This window comes from Armigeres subalbatus, chromosome 3 (assembly GCF_024139115.2).
Source record: "Armigeres subalbatus isolate Guangzhou_Male chromosome 3, GZ_Asu_2, whole genome shotgun sequence".
NCBI lineage: Eukaryota > Metazoa > Arthropoda > Insecta > Diptera > Culicidae > Armigeres > Armigeres subalbatus.
The window spans coordinates 216,350,693-216,374,710 of record NC_085141.1 but is presented as its reverse complement, the minus strand read 5'-3'; the positions used below and the strand labels follow the sequence as shown (position 1 = coordinate 216,374,710).

The 24,018-nt window shown below is 39.2% G+C and overlaps 1 protein-coding gene across 6 annotated transcripts in view; it reads left to right on the top strand.

The window, feature by feature from the left end:
• The window catches only part of LOC134219700 (eukaryotic translation initiation factor 5), a 41,954-nt gene that overhangs the window by 12,685 nt on the left and 5,251 nt on the right, over window positions 1–24,018 (top strand). For 4 of the 6 annotated variants that reach the window (XM_062698533.1, XM_062698534.1, XM_062698532.1 and 1 more), the window contains 4 exons: window positions 12,817–12,913; window positions 12,988–13,182; window positions 13,547–14,064; window positions 14,131–14,390. In XM_062698533.1, coding sequence (XP_062554517.1) covers window positions 14,178–14,390 — 213 coding nt within the window. In that variant the 5' untranslated portion in view covers window positions 12,817–12,913; window positions 12,988–13,182; window positions 13,547–14,064; window positions 14,131–14,177. Of the gene's footprint in view, window positions 1–3,549; window positions 3,771–12,816; window positions 12,914–12,987; window positions 13,183–13,546; window positions 14,065–14,130; window positions 14,391–24,018 lie in introns of those variants that run through there. The other 2 variants (XM_062698537.1, XM_062698535.1) reach the window with 2 other exon arrangements.

Below are 24,018 nucleotides of genomic sequence, written 5' to 3'. Positions count from 1 at the left end.
CAACTGAAACTTGGCCGGCATACTAACTCGATTTTCTTATTAGCTTATGAACAGTGATAAAATGGAAGGGTTGTATGTCACTGTTCATGATGTTGTATATTGTGAGACATGCCACATGCAAGATGGACCCAACTTACTTAGCGACATCCACTCTGATCAATACTTGAGAATTTTTCAAAATATATTCCAATGTAGTAAAGTACGAGACACTGAAGACGGCCTTACTGTTGAGGTCGAAATACGTATCTGTCAAGATACAATTAAGTGGTGGAATTCAAGGGGATTGTACAAACTTGTCTTATGACAAGTGAAGACATTCCACTAAAAAGCTCGAAATAATTTTCTTAACACAATCGCAATTATTTCAGGGTCTCAAGCATTTTCTTGAAAGCGATGGTTTCGTGGAATACTGGAATACACTTGCCACCTCAGTATAATACCCTAATAAAATTTCCCAAAAGAATTACAATAGAAATTATTGTGACAGTACGCTGAAATTAATAGTATTTACATTAAACTATATTGTGGCTCACAATAAAATTACATTGAAGCCTATTGTTTTCCACCATAAATTCTATTGTAAATGGCAGTTTTACAATAGAAAATAGGGGTTGTTATGTATCTTTACAATAAAAAAATCGATTTCTTCTCGAACAAATTTTTGCCATTCCAATTGAATCTATTGTAATTCTATTGCCGAAATTTCACTGGCAATAGAATTTATTGTACGTCTATTTGAATAACAAAATGGCTCTTTAATTGGTATGATATAAAAACAATAGAGTTTAATGCTCATCAATAAAATCTATTGTATTTTTATGATATTTTATTGCAACTCTATTGTATTTTTTATCCGGGTAGACACTAGAGTGGGGCGCAGTTGTATGGAAAAACACAAACTTCGTCCGATCAAGTGAGATCAAGGTTTTTCTGAATCGTTTTAGGACGCCAATCAACTGTGCAAAATATGGGCTCGATTGGTTGCAACCTCGCATGCCGCATCGCGTTTTAAATTAACATGGAGATTAGTATGGGAAAACGTACTTTTTTACATTTTTGCTCTTAGCGGCTTGAATTTATCATCAATCTCGTGACTCAATACGTCAGCATATAGTCTGGAAGATGTCGAAAGACTTTGCCGAAGAAGGTACGTAGCTGGAAGGTCTAGAAAAAATGTTATTACGTTTCGAAAATTGATTGTCCAAACCATATGCAAGAAATCAATGTTTCTGCCAGCACTACCGGACAACCTATGTTTATCGAAGGGCAAAACCCATCTTCCTTCTTGTCGGATTTTTTTTCTTTGTCAAATAATTCCGGATAGCTCCCATTAGCTCTAAAGCCCAATAAGATCAATTATTTCGAAATAACACTCAGTTAAATTATTGGTCTACGTAGTACGGCAGTGCTGGCAGAATAAACGATTTTTTGCATATGGTTTGAACACTCAATGCTCGAAGCGTTATAACTTTTTTCGTGGACGTTCCAGCAACTTGCCTTCTTCAGCAAAGTTTTTCGGCATCCTTTGGGTTATACTTAACGCAATGTGCCACTTGGTTTACGATGAACTGAAACCTCTAGTAGTAGAAATGCAAAAATATACGTTCTCCCATACTAATTTTCATACAAACTTCAAACGCGATGCGGAAAGCGAGGAAGCAACCAATCGGTCCCAAATTCTGCACAGTTGTTCAGGACCCAGAATGGCTTCGAAAAACCATTGATTTGAAAAAATGACCATGACGCCCCACTCTAATAGACAGCTAATTTGTTTTAGATTAATTGACCTATATGCCGAAAGATACCTTGGAGTATTCCCAGGATTTGAAAAAAGCACCATTTTCTGTCGTTTCCAACAGTCTGGCAAATTATTTTCGTCCATACATCGTTGCAGATTGCTCCTGAACATAATTGGATCAGCGAGAATCGCGCTCTAAAGGACCAAGTTTGAAATACAATCCGAACAGGTGCCTTATTAAATCAAAGTTTCCTCGCAGCAACAATGAGCTCATCGTTAGTCACTATAGCCATAGCGGTACTACGTCTGTTGATTCATATTTTGTATCAGGTCAATCCGAAAAATCATGTCTAGGGAACAATTCTTCTACAATCTTGGTTAACATCGACGGAAATTTCTCAGGAAATGAGCTTTCAATCCCAGCCATCACCTCATATAGAGTACCGTTAGCCATCCTACACAGCTCTTCAAAGCAGGGGTGGCATTGCGCATCTTGATTAGAAACGAGCGAACCATGCAAATTCTGTCATACGAAAGGAGCTCAAGTATTGTGTCCGATCTTCCCAACATAATGCTGCCGTTAACGATCGCTCGACGTATAGCCCTAAAGAACCCTCCATCTGGGACCATTCGTCTATCTCGCGCTGCAGAGCGTAACACCATTCCATGATAACGTGTAGACAACAAACAACTCCGACTCCGGTGTGTAGCAGTCCCAATGCGCATAACAGTCCCATGTCGTTTTTTTTTCGATTTTGATTTTTTGTTGGTAATAAACTTAATATTGCCTTCAAATGACCGACTTTGTTCTAGAAATTTGAAAAACAAAACCTATTTCTGTTGTCCCATCTTGATATATATTCGTCACATAGTCACATTCCAGATTTTGATGCTCTGCCAAACGAAAAATGAATATAATTATTATCCAACGATCAGAATCGGTAAATGTAGTTACTCAATAGTTTTGAATAAAATGGAAGTAAAGCCTGTGTCGAATTTTCGGTCATATATCGCATACAATCTTTTTTGGCATTTATATGCATCCAACTATCCGCCTATCAATGTTATTTTTTAATTCTATCAAATGCCCGTTCTAGTGGTGCAGAAACGTATCGACACCGCAAAGTAGATTAGTCAGGTTTCTCTGAAAAGTTGCGCTACTCGGTATCATTACTCCCCCTACAAGCGTGACGTAATTTTTAATATAGCCTTATCAATCAGACTCGAGATGCAAAGCAATCTAAAAATAAACCAAACCAACACGTTTGGTTTATATTTCTCCAATAATCGCAGCAGCTAATAAAAGCTCTGTCTTTGCGAAAGTTTCATGTTCCGAATGAACTGCCTCGAAATTGGTTCCAAACTAATGCTCTCATAAAAAAATTCGAGGCCTGCGCAGTGATCACTTGTTTCGGTGCTTTGTATTGTTTTGGAATTCGGGTATCGCCTGGTGGTTTATAGTTTTACTGCTGGGGTTCAAATATGTAAATTTTACACACTTTTGATGTTAATTAGAAACATACTAATTGATGATGTTAATTGCTCCGGTTTTCGTTGAATTTGCTTTTTCAGTCAATATTTCAGAATTGAGTTGACAATCTTAACGCATTTTATTCATCTGAAGCCCAGATTCAAGAGCAGGGAGCTTTTTAAGTTTGTCCTGTCTTGTGACGAAGGAGAGAATCCGGGTATTCGAATCATATGGTGAAAATGCAGTTTCAAGATTTTCCTGGGAGAGCGAGAGAGCGCAGCTAGGAGGCCCGTTAACTTTTCCACATACTGCAGCCGCAGTTTAATAATCTCCAGTCGACGAGACGGTGACGTGTTTGTCCTTGTGCGAAAAAATTGTGCAGAATTTTCTGCTGCAAATCCAGTGCGATCCAGTAGATACTTGGCAAATTCAAGCATTTACTGCTTGAACTTTTGCTCCCAGCGATAGGAAACATAGAATTCAGCGTGTCTGGTGAAAACACGTTACCTGCGTATCATATGATTGGGATTTTCCAGCCGGAACCGACCGGCCATCATAGAGGTGAGTTGTGTTTCGATTTTTCCAACACCCGAATTCCAGGGAAAAGACGATCTATTTTTACCAGTTGAAAATGTCTGCCAAAATATGGAAAAATGTTGATAGTGAAGTTGGATATTTGTGTGACATAGCAAATAATAGACTATCTCGCAATGGGATTCCGCTTATCGTTGCTGCATCGTGTTATTACTACATCGACCTTGAGCAACGACAAATTGCTCCAGCAATGAAATTAAACCTACATCAGATTTAGATGTGCATTTACCATGGTAAGATTACACATAGTGACGGTAATTGAGGGTATGGAAAATTGGTATTTTTCAATATTCCCCTATGGTGGTGTAACGGAATGATGTCATTACGGAAAACCATATTCCATATTTTCAAATTGAGCTTTTGGTAATGTTTTTTGTGTGTTCAAATGTATTACCTACCAATAAGCTGAGTGTTATCTGTCGCATCCAAGAAACTGATGAAATAATTCTTTATTGCTCAGCCCGAATAAAAATGTATGTATGTATGCTAGCCGGCATTCTCCGGTGTGAATAAGTTGTGGAAACGCGTGATACATTGTAAACTAGTGCCTCAGAAAATTTAACATATTTGTTATTTACTAAGTTTGAGCTTAACGAACGTGATAAATATGGTAACGGTGTCTAAAATTTATTATCAACATACAACGGAACGTTTACTAATGATCCTGTGCGTGCATGATCTCATCACAAAAGGATGAAATACAGCACCAATTTCGTCGCTTCTTTTTGATAGCAAAAATCACAAAAATAAGAAACAATACAATTTGCGCTCCAATTATTTGTTATCGATTGTTTTTGATATGCGTACATATTATGAATTGTAGGAGCAGTAACCCTATCTGTTGTAGGAACAGAGATTTGCATCGCAAAAACAATTACAGTAATATTTCGATTTTATCACCCCCATGATGAATTTTGAGATGATAAAATAGGAAATGTGACAGAATTGGAAAATATTAATCAGTAACAAGAAAACATCCGCTGCGGGTATTGTTTACAAAAAAAATGAAATGTAACGGGGACTACTTTGGACATTTTATTTTAAAAAAAGAATACTATCCGGAGGTAAGCCAGCCAAGGGCTGAAAGCCTCCCTAATAAAGATACAAAAAAATACTATCAAATATCAGGGCTTTTACTACAGTTTCGGATTTCGCGATTCTTGTGTTTTTCGCGAATTTGCTTTCCAGCCGCAAAAATCGCGGTTTTTCAAATTTCTAAAATTGTTTGAATAAATTTAAAATGCCAAAATAGAAGTGTATAAGGGTAAGCAATACTTTGGGATCCAAAATGCAAATAACGTTTCAATTATCAATGTTTGACAGGTCTTCTGTTAAACAGATTGATCATATTACAATTCTGGATTTCCGGAACGTCGAATTGTGTTTAGAGCTTAGTCTTTGTTTCTGAAGCTTTCGACAATGGTTCCCTTAAATGTTGCTACAACCATAGTGGATTCTTATTATGGTTAAAAGATCGATAATTAGACCAGGTGCAAAACGACTTGGCGAGTGTGGGGCGTATTCGAGGATGGAGAGATGCGGCCTCAAACCGTGTATTGTGGACTATATCAGAATCACACAAATTAAGCGAAAGGGGCCAAAGAAGCCACCCGCAGTTCTAAATCAGGGGCCTTCCCTATATAAGCAAGGTTTTGAAATTACAAAAGCTACGCATTAATACGAACAAAAAATTAAAATAAAAACAGATAGAACTTAATTTGAAATATAAAAAAACTGGAACAGGATTTTAGCTAGCCTGGTTGAAATGTGTTTTTTTTTTATCTTTGTTTAAGTGATTTTTTTAATTTTAAAATTAAGTTCATCACTGTGTTGAAATAAGTGTTGAAAGCAGTGTTGAAGGACCGGAAAAGTATTTTGTTACCCGCTAGCTCCAATTAAGCTACGAAGGGGAGGCAAATGAAGGGTCGTTTACTGTAAATCACCACACTAAAAACGCTGACGGTAGTACTCACCTGTAGCAGGAGCTACACACGCACGTGTGTCGCGAAACACTTGCCCACCTATGTGACTCCGTGGAAGAGCCGACATACAGTGTTGTACCTATGGGGCCCAGGAATGGAACAATTCTCCTACATAAACCGAAATTTTGATTCCCAAAATCGCCATGGTAAGAAGTTCAACACCTCAAAAAAGCACGCTCGTTATTCTTAACACAGGCGAGAGTACGTTCGTGACCATGAAAATGCGTATCTTAAGACGAGAAGCCGTTTAGTATGACTTGTTCAACATGTTTCATTCCCGGGATGTTCGTTTTTCCTATTTTTGACGTTTAGGTGATTATTTCTACAAAAGTGCTAGAATTCAGTTATTTTTGCATTGTCATCAAAATTGGAATATTATATAAGTAAAGACGTCCGATAGAATTCCATATGAATAATCCGAGAGGTTCATGAACACTTTAGTATTGATTCAACTACTTCTGTAAATGAAGATTCAAACGTCAGCCTATTAACACATTAGCTTGGAGCTCATTAGCTTGCTCTGACGCGATAATTATCACCTTTACTTTAGGGATCGTTCAAAAATTACGTCCATCATTTTTCGGCATTTTCAACCCCCTCCCCCACCCTCATGTCACAAACTGTCACAAATTACTGACCCCCCCCCCTCTCCCTGTACGTTCATGTGTCATTTTCATTTTACCGATTATTTTGGTTTGTACCGTGCTGTGCCCTTATTCCGTTCACCTAAGACAATGCGCTATGTCTTGAAGCTCTAAAAAATAGCCGTTTAGTATTTTAAAGCTGCAATTTTGCTACATAGTGTCATTTGCTATATATAATTGAAAATAAAATATGTTGGGATGCATTCATAGACTTAGGCTCCACTAGTGAAAACAAAATTGACCAATTGTGTGGTCCTAATTCCAATCATCTGAAATAGCATTGTTCCTAATTCCGTTCATTCGTGTTCCTAATTCCAATCACCCGAAAAACATTTGATTTCTTGGAGATGCTAATACCAGGCATCATTTTTCTCACAAATCCATCTTTTCATTTAATATAATATTGCAAATAAAAAGCTTAAAATGTAATTTCCTTCTAAATTTAAAATACAATGAATGATATTTCCTTAGTATAGCCAAGTTGACTGTTTTTTCGTGTGTTTCACTTACCATTCGAGATGTATTCAACATGAACGTTGATGCTAGCTGCCCAGAGGTGAACGTGCCCCTGGAGCCGACGTTCTGATAGCTGCCCAGTTGCATTAGGCACCAAAGAAAAGGACAGATACGATTCCTTATTGGAGTTTTACACCTTATCCTCATCGTAATTTTGACTAGAGCCTGAATACTAGGCCTTTAATTCTGACCTGAACCTTCCAAAACAATGTCTCTGTTTGTTTGGAATTGTTCGTACCACTTTTTTGTTCAAATTGGATATTCTTTAATTTAAAGTTCCGGTTCCTTAAAGTACCGGATAACCCTACTTCTACGAAGTATTCATGGATTTCGGTGAAACATAACCTTATTTGCAGCTCAGTGTGGGCAGTGTTTTTTTTATAGAAATTCGCCAAGAAATTTCCCGATAAAGCATTTAAATAAGAACGCCGCAATTATGGATTGTGCTGTATAAAACTATCCGTATTCTCCGGAAACCCTTTCTTAACATTGTCCAGGATTCACTTTATAAATCATCATTAAATCATTAACTGAAAAAACTGTATTTTCCCGGCACGAGTTGAAAAAAGTCCCATAACCTGTCGTCAACGGAATTCCTTTCGGTCTGCATGCTTGCGGGATAGAATTTCAAATGTTCACCATTCATATGGCTTCATGTACGATGTATCTTTTCTTGCTCATAGATTATATTCTCAAACACAGAATTTTCGGAATCCATCCTCCGAACCCAATGAACGGAATAAGGAACGAGTAGATTTAGATGTACCCTTATTCCGGTCAAGATCTTTTTCACTTTTCAGCATTTTCTATCGGGAAAATACAGGCAACAATTTGGTAATACGCTAAAATGTTACCTGTTTTGTCTTGTTATGCTGCTGTGTTTGAAATCCAGGGCAAATTTTCACTTAAAAATGCTTAAATATTATGACAGACGTTCTTAGCAAGTGGGTTAATGAAACAGTCAAAATGGCGCTCGTAGTGACGACCAAAAAATTTTGTTTAAATTTTCACTATTAATCGCTTAAAATGACGCTGGTTTTCATTTCATTTCATGCATACGTAACCATAGAAAAGTACAAGGATATTTTCCTGTTGTTTTTAGACAAAAACTCTTTATTATTTATCATTTGTCTTGCGTGAACGGAATTAGGCGCTGATTGGAATAAGGGCACAGCACGGTACACTATTTTTACAATAACATAGTGAGTTATGTCCCTTACTTAAAGATTGAATATGTTTTTAAAATGCAAATTTTTCCTAAAATGCTTTAAGGATTTTTTCTTGTGGATGGACGTCATATAAGACGAGCCCCTTCCCTCCCCCTGTCACAAAACTCGGACCCCCCTCACACCTTGGACGTTATTTTTGAACGACCCCTTACCTTCACTGTCTTCTCATTTGGGCCAATTTGTTTCTAATTATTATAGAATCAGTGATAGGTTGAGTAAATGACCTGCGATGAATCGATTTCGTAATGTGTGGCCGATCCACTTCCATTTACGTTCTCGAATTTCTGCATGCAGATATCGGTTTTCCAGTCGTGGGGCTTCCTTGCCCTAATTATAAAACGTAAACCTTGGTTGATTGTCTCACTGACGTAAAACAACAAATATTTTACGTTGACATGTGCTCTTATGTCGATCTTGGGTACGCCGTCCGACGTTCTGGCTACCAAAATTTCGACCTTCTCCACTGCTTGCTCGGCTACCGTGAAGTTAGAAGGGTTGTTCGTGTTGACTTGCAACGATTTGGTTTTGTTGACGTTGATCGTGACGTAGAGGTCCAGGTCCTTTTGCTGACTTTGCATAACAGAGCGCCGTTCATCAATATAATATCAAAGTCATTTAGGTGCTCCATAGTGATAGGCTGCCAGAGTAGCATACGGTTCGGTTTACGATCAATCGCACTCACTCATGAGCTTGTCGACTACGATGAGTAACAGTAGCAGAGATAGAATACACAGCTTTGTTATGTAGGGCTCTGTACGTAAAAGCTTTGTACTGCGCTTTGATGAATCCGACGATTTTGTTCGAAGCTCCCTTTCGATTAAGGACGCTCCACAGATTTTCGTATTTCGAAAACGATCGAAATCTTTTTCATATTCAATGAATGAGGAACTTTTGGAATTCGCTGACCTGCTCCAATAAGGTCCATGACCTACCTGCTGTCTATTGTGTCTCTAGCAAATTCTTTCATTAGGTATAAAATGATAAGCCAACCTTACGATGTGGTCCGACTAACTACTTAACGTGGTATTTATTGGGGATCGTATATAATGATAAATATCGATTACATTACACTATTGAAATGTCCGGAATACAAAAGCAGAGGGCAACGGCAAATAGATATCAGAGGCGGACAATCGCGGAAAGGCAATATTACTTAATTAGTTTTAGGTAGTTTCTGAGCTTGATAGATAGACTTTTTTTGTGTCAGTTGTCTATCTCGTCTTAGATAGACGTTTAACTGGCTTGATGTCTGGATAACGAACGGTCGTCGGTCTGTTTATTTTAGGTCTTCTTTGGCATATCGATAACTATAAAATATTTTGCGCATACACGCTCACGGTTTATTCCAATTCCAATTTGATGGCTCCTCTACTCTTCTGCTGTGAGAAGGCTTCGGAGCTGCCGTAATGCGTCATACCCTTGACGGCTTATGCCGAGATGTTGATAATTGGTCGTGCGTCGAAACTTGAAGAAGTTGCTCGAAGTGCTTGAACCAACATTTCAGCTGATTACTTGGGTCAGTGAGTACTAATCTGTCGCATCTTTCACTGGCATCCTCGGATTCATCCACTCAGGCGTCAGTTATGACTCGTCGGCCAGAACCGAATACCGTTAACGGGACTCAAATTTGGCTGCTCTGGTACTTGCTTGCTCTATCGCGGCCCTTGCTTCTATCTCCTAAATCTATCGCCAAATTGTATCTGTGCGCAAGCTGACTCAGATTGCTCTCGCTTGTTTAAATAAAGGCATTCTTGATGGTCGTCCACTGCTCCTCTTCGCTGCCACCTTCCTAAACATCCACTGCCCGAATTCCAATTTCTTCAATGAACGATTTCTTCACAGCTGGATCTTCTTGTCGGCGTGTGTTGAATCGCCTCCAGCCGCTGAATTCGAACAATGCGTAATAGGATATCGCCAATGGTGATGGTAGTGGTCAGACCGGTCAGACCCAATGAATTATTGGCAGTGGCTGGTTAACTACTCGCCGCTGCCAGCATCCAGGCGCTATCGTATATGCGCAAATACCCAGCATGGGTTAACCGCCAGAAATTTGTATGGCGAAACACATCTAACGTGGGGTTTCTCGAAAAGGGGAACTTTATCGAGAAAAATATTTGATAGCAGTTATGCAGAATGGTATCTGATATTACGCTTACCAAATACTTTTTCGATTAAGGTATTTAATTTCGAGAAAATCAACTCTAGATGCCTTTCGCCATACAGATTTCCGAGAGTTGACTCCTAATGTACCGCTGTAAGCACGCTCAAAGTGGGTGATTCATTTAGCGCTGCGTTTCTTCCGGACATCAAGAAGGCTCCGTCTCCATTTTTGACTGATGCAGATGTGGTTGATTTGATTTTCAATACATTTTCAATTGTAATACAATACAATACATTTTCAATGTCCATCACAAATGACCAGCGTGACCTCGTGCACTGGTCGATGGAAGAAAATAAAACTGCAACTGATGCCTGTCTAGCTTTCAAACATTATTGTAAGCTGTTTTTTATTATCTGGGGACTGGTGCTTTCTGGGGAATAATTTTCTAGGAAGTAATGCATTCTGGGGAAATGATTTCTGGGCTATCTCTGGGCAATGGTTTTCTGGGGAATGAGATACAAACATTTTATCCCAATATCTCTATTTACTTGGTTAGTAGTCCAGTTGACACGAGTTTAGATCATAATTGATCCATATATCACGCTAAAAGTGCGATCAAAAAAATGTTAAATAACCATCTTGTCCTTGTGCGTCGTATCCGGATTATTCGAGTCAGTGATAACAGAATCCCTCATATCTCACTGTAAACAACATCTAAATACTGATCAACATAGGTTTATCTCAGTCGGATCAACGACTACTAATCTCTTGTGCCTCACTTCGAGCGATTCCGACAGCTTTGGGCAGAAAGCTCAAACGAACGTCGCCTATTCCAACCTTTTAGCCGCTTTCGACAAAACCAACCACGCTATTACGTTTGCAAAATTGGAAATAACTCATACACTGACTCCATTCATATCTCACTGTGTGGAAACATTTGTTTCTATAGATAGTTCCAAGTCGTCTGAATTGTTGGCTTATTCAGACATTCCTCAGAGAAGCCTTTAGTATTTATTTTATATTTCAACGATGTAAGTCACGTGCTCCGAAGACCTCGACTGCCAAATGCGGATGGTATGAAGCTCTACGTACTGAGCCATCTCTGAAGCAATCAACCTACAACAAGATATTAATTCATTTGCTGCTTGGTACCGTTATCGGATCCGTAATCTCTTCCATTCGTGTATGCCAGCCTCTGGTTTCAACTACAAACACAGGTGATGTAACGAGTGGACTAAAGGATCTTGGAATTATTCTGGAAACACAAGCATCCCTGATTCAAAGGGCCTCTAAACTCTAGAGCCTAGAACAATGATATTCCAAGGGCTTTACCGATGTTTATTGCTTGAAGCCACTGTACTGCTCACTGGTTAGAACTAGAGTGTATGTATTTAAGCGTGGCGAGACTGTCAGAGTTGGAACAAAATTCATCTGTCATCCCCATACAAAATTGTGTTCTAAACGAGCAGGAGACCTGTGTAATGCGGCACATGTCGCCACTCTTAATTACATACACTCTGGTTAGAACGACACTGGAATACTCTTTCGCTGTATGTTCCAGATTGAATATTTCTCGCTTAACTTTTCAAAAGGACCAAAGTAACATTTTTTCATGAATTAATTTGAGTACTGCAATCCAAAGATTTTATGTTGTACTGTTGATTGCGCTATTCAAATTAAGTCATGAAAAAAAAATGTTACTTAGGTCCTTTTGAAAAGTTAAGCGAGATTTTCAACATCGCTACATCTTTTTTGCTCTTCGGTGGCTTCCATGGCAAGCCGATTCCAGTTAGCATTACAGCAGCCATTGTAAATTAATTACCTTAAAAATTCTACAATCGCAGAGGTACATATCACGGGCCATAATCGTTGCTGATAAGCATCAATGCAGAATTGACTGCCCAGAGATTTTGTAATCAGTGCAATCAACTTGAACATTCGTCCTTAGATACTGCAAAACAACGGAATGTTGAGCATCCATTGGTGGATCTTTAACGAGCATTCAACGTAATTGCTCCTGGTTTTGATTTATCTCGACACACGATTCGTTGTAATTTTACAAGGGCATATTCTGCCATGTTCAATAATTAACGATGCTTTCATTATCGTATTTTTTATTTTATTATGAACTAGCAGACCCGACGCACTTCGTTTCGCCTAAAACTGATTAGTTTTCGAGTTATGCAAAAATGTCCGTTTCATTTGTATGGGAGCCTCCCTTTCATAAGCGGGGAGGGGTCTCGAACTATCTTAAGAACCTTCCCCGGCCCCAAAAACCTCTACATACAAATTTTCACTCCGATCGGTTCAGTAGTTTCCGAGTCTATAAGGTTCAGACAGACAGAAATTCATTTTTATGTATATAGATATAGATAAGCATCATTAGGAGCTACGTCGTTTGTTGATGTATCAAAACTATAATCTTTTGAAATACCTTTATAAAAACATAATGAATTCATTGCGAATTTTCATTAGTTTTTCAGAATTCAATAAAACAAATCGTTACTGACTTATGGTTTAACTTCTTATTACTCTTTCCAGAAACACCAGCACTCAAAGGAGCACCGCTTTCTCCACTTTTAAGGAGTTCAAGTAGTTCGTTGTGCATGATTTCTCAACAGCGTAGCGTAAGTCACAGGTATGTCCATTGATTAGAATGTTCCATCCAACTTCCATTATGTTATCTGGCTCTTCCTCTCTCACTCGTTGTAGGACTTCTAAATATTCCAGCAACCGACACCGGAAACTGCAACCATTTAGAGAAACGTGAACATCCTGTCGTTCGTGGGACACTTTGCTTGCCGAACAACTACAACATTTGTCGTCAGAATCAGAATCAACAGCAACAACAATAAAAAATATACCCATTTACAACGCCCCAGCGGTGTATTAGTGAGAGAGCGAGAGGTGAGATCATACGCTGCATAAACTGGCATCGGACACGACGCTGTAAATAACTAGAGATCCTCATTAAACATTCTCGGATCAAAACACCGCCGCATAATTCCAAAGAATAAGCGTACCAAGCGCTTTCTATATCTGTGCGTTTATGTGTATGAAACTGTGTGAATCGGTCGGTGAAAGCAGCAATATCGGTTTTCCAAAGTTGCTCCTTAGCAGTTTATCCCATCCTTTGGTTTAGATTTTATTTCCGTTATTTCAGCTTTTTTTATGTTGCGTTGTTTATGTTATAACTAGAAACTGTTTATCCTTTAGTTGTCAGCACGGTTTTATTTTGTTTTCGTTTTGTTTTCTTTTTTTATTTTCTCAGATAAGCGTGCAGTGAGCAATTGTAGCCGCGTCAAGTTCTACATCAATTTCTACGGGAACAGCATATACCCCACCCCTTATTTGTTTAGAGGCAGTAGTCATACAGCCATCAGAGTAAAATTCCGTATCGTATCGTAAAATCAGCACCATTGCGCGTCAGCAGAATACACGAAACCGTAATCAATATACCAATGCTTTTGATATCGACTGTGGAGACACAAATCGGAGACGGAGATTCAATCGTCACCATCATCGGCGACATCTTAGTAAAACCTAGTAGTTGTAAACTTAAGCTGAGTGGTCTGATCCTCTCGCATCAGTGTCAGCAGCAGATGACTTTAGCCTGCTAGACGGCGTAAGAAGCTTACAGTGCGACGACAGAGAGTTGGCAGGAACCGCGAGGTCCAGAACGTGAGTCATTCCAGGATAGGAAACAATCCCTGGCGAGAGATAAATCAGTTCGTTCTAAGGAATAATATATCTTTACTACCGAGATAGAAGGATTTTATCTTACTGATTGTAAGTTTTCTAATGTGTGTTCACTGTATCCTGTAACCGCATCGACGTCGACATTGATCATTGCAGGTGTCATCTGTTCAATTTGAAAGTAGAGCAACGTCCTACCAGTCAATATGGGTACCGTAAACGTTAATCGTAATGTGACGGATGTGTTCTACCGTTACAAAATGCCCCGGATCAATGCCAAGGTCGAAGGAAAGGGCAACGGCATTAAAACGGTCATCGTGAACATGGCCGACGTGGCACGCGCCATTGGTCGTCCGGCAACCTATCCAACCAAGTACTTTGGTTGCGAGCTCGGTGCGCAGACTCAGTTTGACTACAAGGTATGTATCACGCAGTACGCTATCACTTTGAATGTAGTCAGGGGCATGTTTCACGACATTGTAATGAGAACACTTGATTGGGCGTAAGGCACCAAAGAACAGCTTATTTCTTTATTTATTCACCAACAGCTTCATAGTCCCAATGACATATTCTACCTAATATAAAAATTTGGGATCGCCAAATATGTCGGGGCCTTTCACAAATTACGTAACGCTTTAGGGGTAGAGAGGGGGTCAGGCCGAGCGTTACGAGCCATACAAAAAAAATTATACCTTCCATACAAAAGGGTTACGTGGGGGAGGGTGGGGGTCGAAAAACATCAAATTTAGCGTTACGTAATTTGTGAAAGAACCCTACTTGATTACGATATAATTCAATCATTTCCAAACAAATCCAGAAAAGGAAAAACAATAAAACAATTAACATTATTAATTCCTCCAACTGTTAGGACACCAAGTATTATGGCTGATAAATTCCCGAAATTTAATCTTGCGTGGCCACGTCCATTGCTACATCTTTTCATTTTGATTCATAACAACTTTATATGATACATAATCCAGGTCCTCGCAATGCTTCCATTTAGGTACAAGTTTGGTTATTCTGATAATCTCCTGACGATAAATTCTTACTCGTTCGGATACCAGTAAGCCAATTCCATTTTCGGTTACAAGGCTTACAAGGAGAGCATTAATGAAAACGAACGATTTTGACCAATGCAATTCGAATCGTTCATTGAATGACTCGGAGCGGGAGCATATATTATAGCTAGTGGAGTAGTTAGCACTATTATAGGGAGAAGTAATAGATGTCGAGCTGTGAGCCTGAATGATCGGCTCTGTAGAACAGTAATTTGTTTGCGTTCTGGACTGCATTTTGTACAATCCCAGCTTCTTTTCTTTTTTGTAGGTCATGTACATTTTTGCTCATGTACAAAGAATATGCCTAACATTCGGTACGCTAAATCTATGTATGCATAACGTCGCACACTCCACGAACAGACCATTCGAAGACCATAGTGAAAAAAGTAGGGGAAAACGGAGCAACATGAGCATCCCATGCAAGATAATGCGTACATCCAAAGAAAAAGTTATTCATTTCTGCTTAATTAGGGTAAAATGCCCAATAGTGAACCCCCTAGTAGCGAAATTTTGCTCTTCCTGGCATAAGGAGTGGAAATTGTCAAAATATTAATTTTGCGTGATATCTAACATCAAGCTCTGCATCTCCTCTTCACGATACATACATAAAACACTCAAATACTCGACGTTATTCTTTGAAATTAACATTCTAAAGTTGGACTAAATTTGCCCTATAGTAGACCCCCTGGGGGTCCATAATAGGAAATTGCTTTCCTATAGTCGACACTTCATTTGATTTTCATGTTTCGTTTCGGGACGTTCTTCTTCCCTATTATGGACCCCCCAAAATATTCCTATAATGGACACTCTCGTGTTCATTTTTTATAGAATTGTAAAAAATCAACTAATTTTACTTTCCAGAGCATTTTTAATGCATGTAATCAAATCATAGGACTGTAAGGTAGGTTCTCCCGATGGAATTTCATAGCAAAATATTTCCATTGTGCTGTAATAATGAAAAAATGTCTGGAGGGTCCACAATTGGTTGGGGGTCCACTATTGGGCACTTTACCCTATGTCGTTTTAGTTTTTGCGGTAGTTTAGGATTTTCGCATAAGTACTAAAATGCTAGTGGAGCTGTAGCTCATTTTCATTTATTTAGCTTATGTCTAAATAGATAACAATGAATCAAAAATTTGACGCCACAATACACGGTTAGAAGCCACATCACATCTCTCCAACCTCGATTGCGCCCCACGCTTGCCTCGTCCTAACGCCCCAAACTAGCTCACTATGGGTCGTTATTCTCAGGGCCGGCTAAAGGCCTGCTTGAGGGACACAACGACTAGAAAGAGGATGAGGGGTGGACATAACTTCAAAATCGACACAATTGCATGCTGAGGAAAGCTAGAAATTAATTAAAGATCAAGATACATTTTTGTTTTGATTGAGTGGTTAGTTTAGTGTTAGTTCCGTTGCGGCCGTTTGTTGTTGGTCATACCTTCGTAATTATTAGTTTCCGTGCGAGATGTTGGGTGGCGGTGAGTCACTTTCAGGCTGGGGCACTAGATGCCACAGCCGGGAAAATTGCTGAAGGTGGCGGCCACGCGGAGGTCGAATCCGCAGTCCCGTGGAGTCTAGAATTCGAAATACCTTTCTTTCTGGTGTCAGCCTTCGTTTTCGCACGTGGATAGTGTAGCCGTTACGTCCGAGCTTAGAGCGGTTTTACGATTGCTCCGAATTAATTTCAGCTCCAGTGGCAATTCCGATGTAGCGAACAAAGCTTTTTTTTTTATTGTCTTTATTAATGAGGTTTTCGGCCTTAAACCGGTTCACCTCATAACGAACAAAGCCCTTTTTGTTTGCTCAAACGGGATCACTTTTTTTTAAATCTTTACGTCTGCACTCCAGAACGACTTACCAGGAACTTCCCTTCTCGGCATTCCCTTTGCACTCCTCGTTCTCGTCCACTTCCCATCTTTATTTGGCTTTCGCCACGGATCTCCGGATGACATCTCTGATACTCGCTCCTCCGCTCGCAGGGGTATGGTTGGCGCGTCGCGTTAGTATATACACTGCTGAGACGGAAAACACACATAGAGTGTAACTTACCTGTGTATTCCGCCTTATGGGTACTTCATGCGGAGTCTCACAACATTAGGTTAGTTATAGGCAACTGTGTCGATATTTATTGTTATCGTATTCGGTAACAGAGTGTGAGAACTTTCGGGCGATCACCATCCTTAATGCCGCCTAAAAGTGATATCCCAGATCATTTTTCGTCGTCTGTCACCATTAGTACGGCAAATCCTTCAAAAATGCCGTGAACACCAGATCGAAGCGACGGTAGATGGTGTGCAAAACTGTGTGAAGATTTCGGGCGAACACTCAAGCTCGTTCGAATCGCGTCGGGGACTAAGACAAGGTGATGGACTTTAGTGCCTGTTGTTCAACATTGCGCTAGAAAGTGTCATACGAAGAGCCGGGTGTAACAGCCGGGGTACGATTTTCAACAGATTCAGTCAATTTATTTATGGACATTGTCAGCCGAACATTTGCAAAGGTGGCAGAACAGATGCAACAAAAGTTGGGCTGGTGGTGAAGGCGTCGAAGACTAAGTACATGCTTGTGGACGGAACCGAGTGCGACAGGGCCCGCCTGGAAAGCATATTACGAGAGTGCAACCACTCGAAGTGTTCGAGAGGCGGGTACTTAGGACCATCTTTGGCGGTGTGCAAGAAGACGGTGTGTGGTGGCGAAGAATGATCCACGAGCTCGTCCAGCTCTACGGCGAACCCAGTACACCCGATTCTGTTTTTACACGGCCGTGTAAAAAAAATCCCATACAAATTTTTTGCAAAGTTGCTCAATTTTGCATAAATCGTCGAGAAATCATAAAACTTTTTTTACACGGATTTTCGAATTTTGAACTGAAAACTTTTTTTACACGGAACGCATCCCCCGTGTAAAAAAACGAGCAATGGGTAATGTTTCAACATAACCGCGAGTAGACGTAGAACTTGTATAAACGTAATGTATTTACATTTAACTTCTAACTTTTGGATCTATGGAGTTTGATTATAGGTATTGATTTTGGAAACGACAACTTCCATGCTGTGTAGAATTATCATAGCAATTTGTTTATTCAAAACTTCTGGAAATAAAACTAATAATTAAATACATAAATAGAATTGCTTTGTTTCTAACTATTAAGCCCTTATTTACTCAAGCAAATATAGGGCATTTATAAATTTCTTATTTATTATAGTATTTGAGTTATTAAAACTCTATTTATAAAATTTTCAGACTTGAGCAAAATGTGCTATATTAGGGGAACTGTCCCGTTTTCCAAACAAAGAAATACAACACCAATTTCATTGCTTCTTTGCTAACGTGCGTGCTTACTGCTGAAAAAATTACAACAATAAGAAACAAGTCAAGGAGCAGTAACGCTACTAAAATAGAGGCGGTACTACTAATACGTCAACGAAATTTTTTTTAATGTTTTGATTCCAAACTCCGAGTTTACGTCAAGTTCAATAATAGAATTTCTCAGAAAATTAAAAATAAAGAATAAGATATTGGTCTTCTGGAAACAATTTTTGCGGACTTTTTTAAAACATTTTCATGGAATACAGCGAAATTTTCAATATAAAATGGATATTAACACTCATTGGCGTAACTACCTCGGATGCCTAGGGGGGGCTATAGCCCCTTTATATTTTTTCTCGAAATTGACCCTCTTTTTGAAAATTCTCGAACATTTTAACATCTCATCAAGTTATCAGCGGTAATGTGACAAATGCAGTCCAAACACCTAAGGCAATTGTGGATCCATCACACTCATTCATATTATTCTCTTTTCTCAAGCACGTGCACGTGTGCACGTGTGAGCAACAACTCACAGTCTATGTTTAATTGCGCTCGACTAGCGTCAGGCAGTGGATATATTTGCATACTTCATAAATATTCTATCTATCTCAAATGAAAAAAAAATAGTGCAACTTTCCATGGATTCCGCCGAAAATCTTCCAAGAATTCTGATGAGAATCCTTTAGTGATGCTGACTGGAATGTTCCAGGGACTCCAACGGGAATCTCTAGATATTTCGACATGAATCCTTCAAGAATACCAATGGGAGCCTCCAGGGATCATGAAGGGAATCCACAAGAGATTTCGGAGGGAATGTTTCAGGAATTCCAACGGAAAAATTTCAAGGATTCCGACGAGAATATACCAGGGATCCTTCACCCTCCAGGAATTTCGATGGGAATATTTCAGGAATTTGAAGGGAAATATTCCAGGGATTTCGTCGAAAACCCTCCAGGAATTCCAATATGATGGTTCCAGGTATTTCATGAGCAATGTTCCAGGGATGGAGACGCATATCGTCGAAGGATTCCGAACCAAATCGTCGAGCGACTCCGAATTAATCTTTCAGTTATTTCGAAAAGAATCCTCCAGCGATCCTGAAGGGAATCCTCCAAGGATGTTGAAGCAAATCGTTGAGGGATTCCGATGCAAATCATCAAAGGATTTCGAAGCAAATCGTCGAATGGTTCCAAAAAAAATCGTTAAGGGACTCTGAACAAAATCTATGAGAAATTCTGAAGCAAACCGTCGATGTATTCCGAAACGAAACGTCGAATGATTTTGAAGCAATTCTTCGCGGGATTCCGAAGCTAATCGTCAGCCGGATTCCTTATCGTCTACACAGATAGAAAAATCCACTGAAATTTACGCTAAAAATCATGCACATAAATGGAACGCCATTATTAGCGTAACTACACACGGAATATAGCCTAAATGTATACAATATTTGACGTGAATCGTCAATATTGCATACAAGTTGTAAGCAATCTTGTTAGGAAGAAGAGCATTTCAGCGTAGAATAGCGTAAATTTCCACATGTCAAGTTTTACGCGCTGTTTATTTTTCATTATTTTTTTCTGTGTAGAGATCCCAACGCAGATCATTTACAAAACGTCGAGAGACTCCGAATTAAATCTTCAAAGGATAACGAAGCAAATCGCCGAAGGATTCTGATTTGTCAAGGAATTCCTAAACCAAGCTTAAAACGAATCTGGAGATATTCCGGAGCAAATCAATGAGAGATTCTAAAGCAAATCCTCCATGGAAGGGCACAGATACCCAAGATTCACAAGGGTATTGCTTAACAATACTGGAAAGAATCCAGTAGGAATTCTTCTGGATTACGATTGGAATACTTCGATGAATCCGAAAAGAATTCTTTAGAGATTGAAGTGAGAATTCTTCTTGGATTCTGATGAGAATCCTTCTCGGATGCTGATGGGAATCTTTTTCTGAATTCAGAAACAAGCTAATTTTTCTTTCACTCATTTCATTAAGTATGATAGAGTGAATATGAGAGATAACTCTTTGGTCTTCAAACTTTTTCGGTAATTCATTATGCTATATGTTGAAAACTGATATCACTGCTAACTAACTTATCAAATCCTAGGGGGGGCTAATTTTTTTCTAGGGAGGGCTAAGCCCCCATTAGCCCCCCCTTATTTACGCCAATGTTAACACTATTGCTGATTGTGCATCTTTGTGGATCATGTGGATTATCAAACCAATCACTTTTCGTGGATGTGCAGACCTGGGCTAATTTTATTCTTCTTCACCCACCACCGCGTCCTATCATCAGCCATCATCGGCCTCTAGCCGTGAACTCCGAGCGATGCGATGGGGCGGCGAATGCATCCGACCATCATCAAGCACAGAATGACAAAAAAATGCGCCCACTTCTTTCATGCATATTCGCAGACCCACCGGCAGTTCTACCGCTGGTGACTGCATGCTGTCGCTGTGTAGGTAAACACAGCGAACGAACGAACGAAACGAAAAATGCGCGAGCAAAAAGCACGTCAGTACGCGCTGCTGTCACAAATTGTAATGACTCGCACACGGCAGGCACCGCTTCTTCTATACACAAAGAAAATCTTCCGGTAAACCCGAAGGCCCGTGACATACCGTATTCTGATGTCCGTGTTAGCAATGCACGGGATTGGTTACATATGAATTTTTTGCTGGCTTTGACAAGAAATTAAATTTTCAATAGCTTATCGTTAATAATCTTAAGTTTCAATGAAATAGGCAAAATGCTGGAGAGTGTCCGAGTCGATTGATATATAAATCTTAAAAATCCATCGAAAGATAGAAGCGCTAGTAACGTTCAAAATCTTCCCTTCCAGCGTAACGCTCTCGATTTCCAAAAATCTGAATGACACCCAGTATAGTAAAGAAAGACGTAAGTCCCACGCCAAAAAAAAAAAGTAGCTATTTACCTATTTACATCAACAATTAAATCAAATTTTAAATTGAAATATTTAGACTCAAAACAGTGACAATTTTTGGAATTCTAATGGAGAAATTTCAAAAAATTTCGTTGAGATCATTTTTTTTTGTCGTGAGCGAGGAAGACAGAATTTTGTCTTTTTCATTTCATCGCTATGAACGCGAAATAATAAAATTGTCACGCAAACGCTCTTTAATTAGTTGATTGTACTACATTTTCAAAATGATTCTATTGCGAAAAACTCTTTAGTAAGTATATTAGTGGTTCTGAAAAGATCCATTCATAATGTTAGATGTAAATTTCCTCTTGAGCGGTTCAACTGGGAGTTTATGATTGTTTAAAACATTATGAATCGATGTCTGCAGGAATACCAAACGCTTAACCGCTGCTGCCATCGGCCGAGAAAACTTATCAGTAGTGTTGTCGTGACGATACTGTCGTGTGACGATTCTGCCTTGCTCTTAAAAAGGCTTTAGGTTTGCGAATGCGTGGCTGACACGATGATGCAACCGTTCAAAAATTCCGACGATGCGATGCTGTTATTGCTTTGCCTGTTTCGGTCAGATTGAGAGGAAAAATTCGCGCTGCGCTATTTTATGCCTTCTTAGCAGACCTAGCGTGAGCTCATTCGTTGACGTCTGGACCAATCAGAGCGTGGCAATGGAATGATGCAAGAATGATGCGGTACTCATATTTATAGGTTTTCGTGAATTCAATGTTTTGCTTTGAAAACAGTTTTAGGCCTATTGAAACAAGTTTTCGGATATTATCAAGCATTAATATGAAAGGGATACTTGAAAGCTGTCGATTGAGGGGTTAACTGCAGAAATCTGTTCACTAGGGTAAAAGCTATTAACGTTTGAAATCTTTCAACACAGCGTAACGCGGCCGATTTAGAAATTTTGAAATGACACCCGGTATAGTAAAGAGAGACGTAAGTCCTACGTCAAAAGAATCGGGTGTATCCAGAAGGTAGCTAAAGCCGGGAGGGACCGATGGGCAGGGCATGTTGCAAGAATGTCGGACAGTAACCCTACAAAGATGCTATTCGCGTCCGATCCGGCAGGTACGAGACGGCGTGGACTGCAGCGAGCGAGGTGGGCTGACCAGGTACAAAACGACTTGGCGAGCGTGGGGCGCATTCGAGGATGGAGAGATGCGGCCTCGAACCGTTTCAACCGTGGCGTCAAATTGTTGATTCAGTGTTATCTGCTTGGATGTAAACTAGATAAAAATGACCTGAATGACATGTACCCTGAACAAAATTTAGTTTCCTTGAGATACGTGATTTATCAGGTGAATCTGACTGGATCCTTCAGTACTAAGAACGAAACTAGTTAGGGGCGATTCAAATATGGCGTCCACTACTTTTTGAGATTTCAAGTCCCCCTCCCTCCTTTGTCACGCTTATTTTGTATACCTAGTATACTGCCGCTAACCGCAAGTCGAGCACATTTGTATATGGAGGCCCATATACAGATGTGCTCGACTTGCGGTTAGCGGCAGTATACTGGCCATACATTCATAACAGTCCCATGTTTGCTTGATTTCCTATCTACATGGGACTGTCACAAAATCTTAGACCCCCTCCCCCCTAAAAACTGTGACATCATTTTTGAACGACCTTCTATGTGTTTGATCAGGTGAACCTGACGTGATTTCTACGTACCGGTTAGTGAAAGCTACATGACAGCAGGTAACCACTGCAAGTTTTGGAATGTGTTGACCCGATTTTATCTACCCCCGGTTTTATAACTTCACCCCGTTTTATTTTGTCTCCCCAATTTTATTTTCGTAAATAGTACCGCAAACAACAACAATTGTCATGAAATTATTTTTACCGCCTGTGGTTTATCATCAGGGTGTCTACTACCTGGAAAAACCTGGAATTATCAGGGAATTCCTGGCATAATCAGGGAAATTTCAGTAACCGGTGATCATGAAAGAAATTCTTACAAAAAATGAAAAAAAAATCCTTAAAAATATTTGAATAAATATACCAATCAAATCTATTAAAAATGTAGTGAACGTTAATGGATCGTTGTTCCGCAAAAAAAAAACGTTTTGCCATCTTCTATAAAATGGAGAATTTCCGAAGCTATTCTTGGCGAATTTATTCGGGAAATCAATTAGAGATTGCTTTGTAAATTCTTTTGAGTATTCCATCTGAAATTCTTTAGGAATATATTTAAAAATACTAAATTAGTTAGGATTTTTCAAAGCAATTCCTGGAGGAACTTTCGATGAAATTTCGGGATAAGTTTTCCAAGCAATTATTCAAAGAAATCACTTGCAGAGTGATTAGCATGATTAGCAATTTTCTAAATTATTTCTGGAGGAATTTTCAACATAAAAACCGAAAAGAATTCCCAGAGGAATTTCAAAACGAAATTCCGGACGATTTTTCGTATGGTTTCTTTAAGAAATTTCCGAAATGAAACTTGGAGGGATTTTCAAAAAAAAGTGTAGAGTGATTTATGAAGGATTTTTGCTAAAGGAATTCTTCAAAGAATAGCCGAAGGATTCCCGAATGGATTTTTCAAAGGAATTTCTAAAGGTATTCTCGAAGTATTTCCAAAGAATTTTTAAAGGCAAAATATTCGGAAAACTCCTTCATATGTTTTCTAAAGTTTTGCGCAAGATACTTCTGAATGAGTTCCTAAAAAATCCAAAGGAATTTTAAAAAAAATATCCGTAGCATTTTCCGAAGGTTTTTACAGTAAAGCA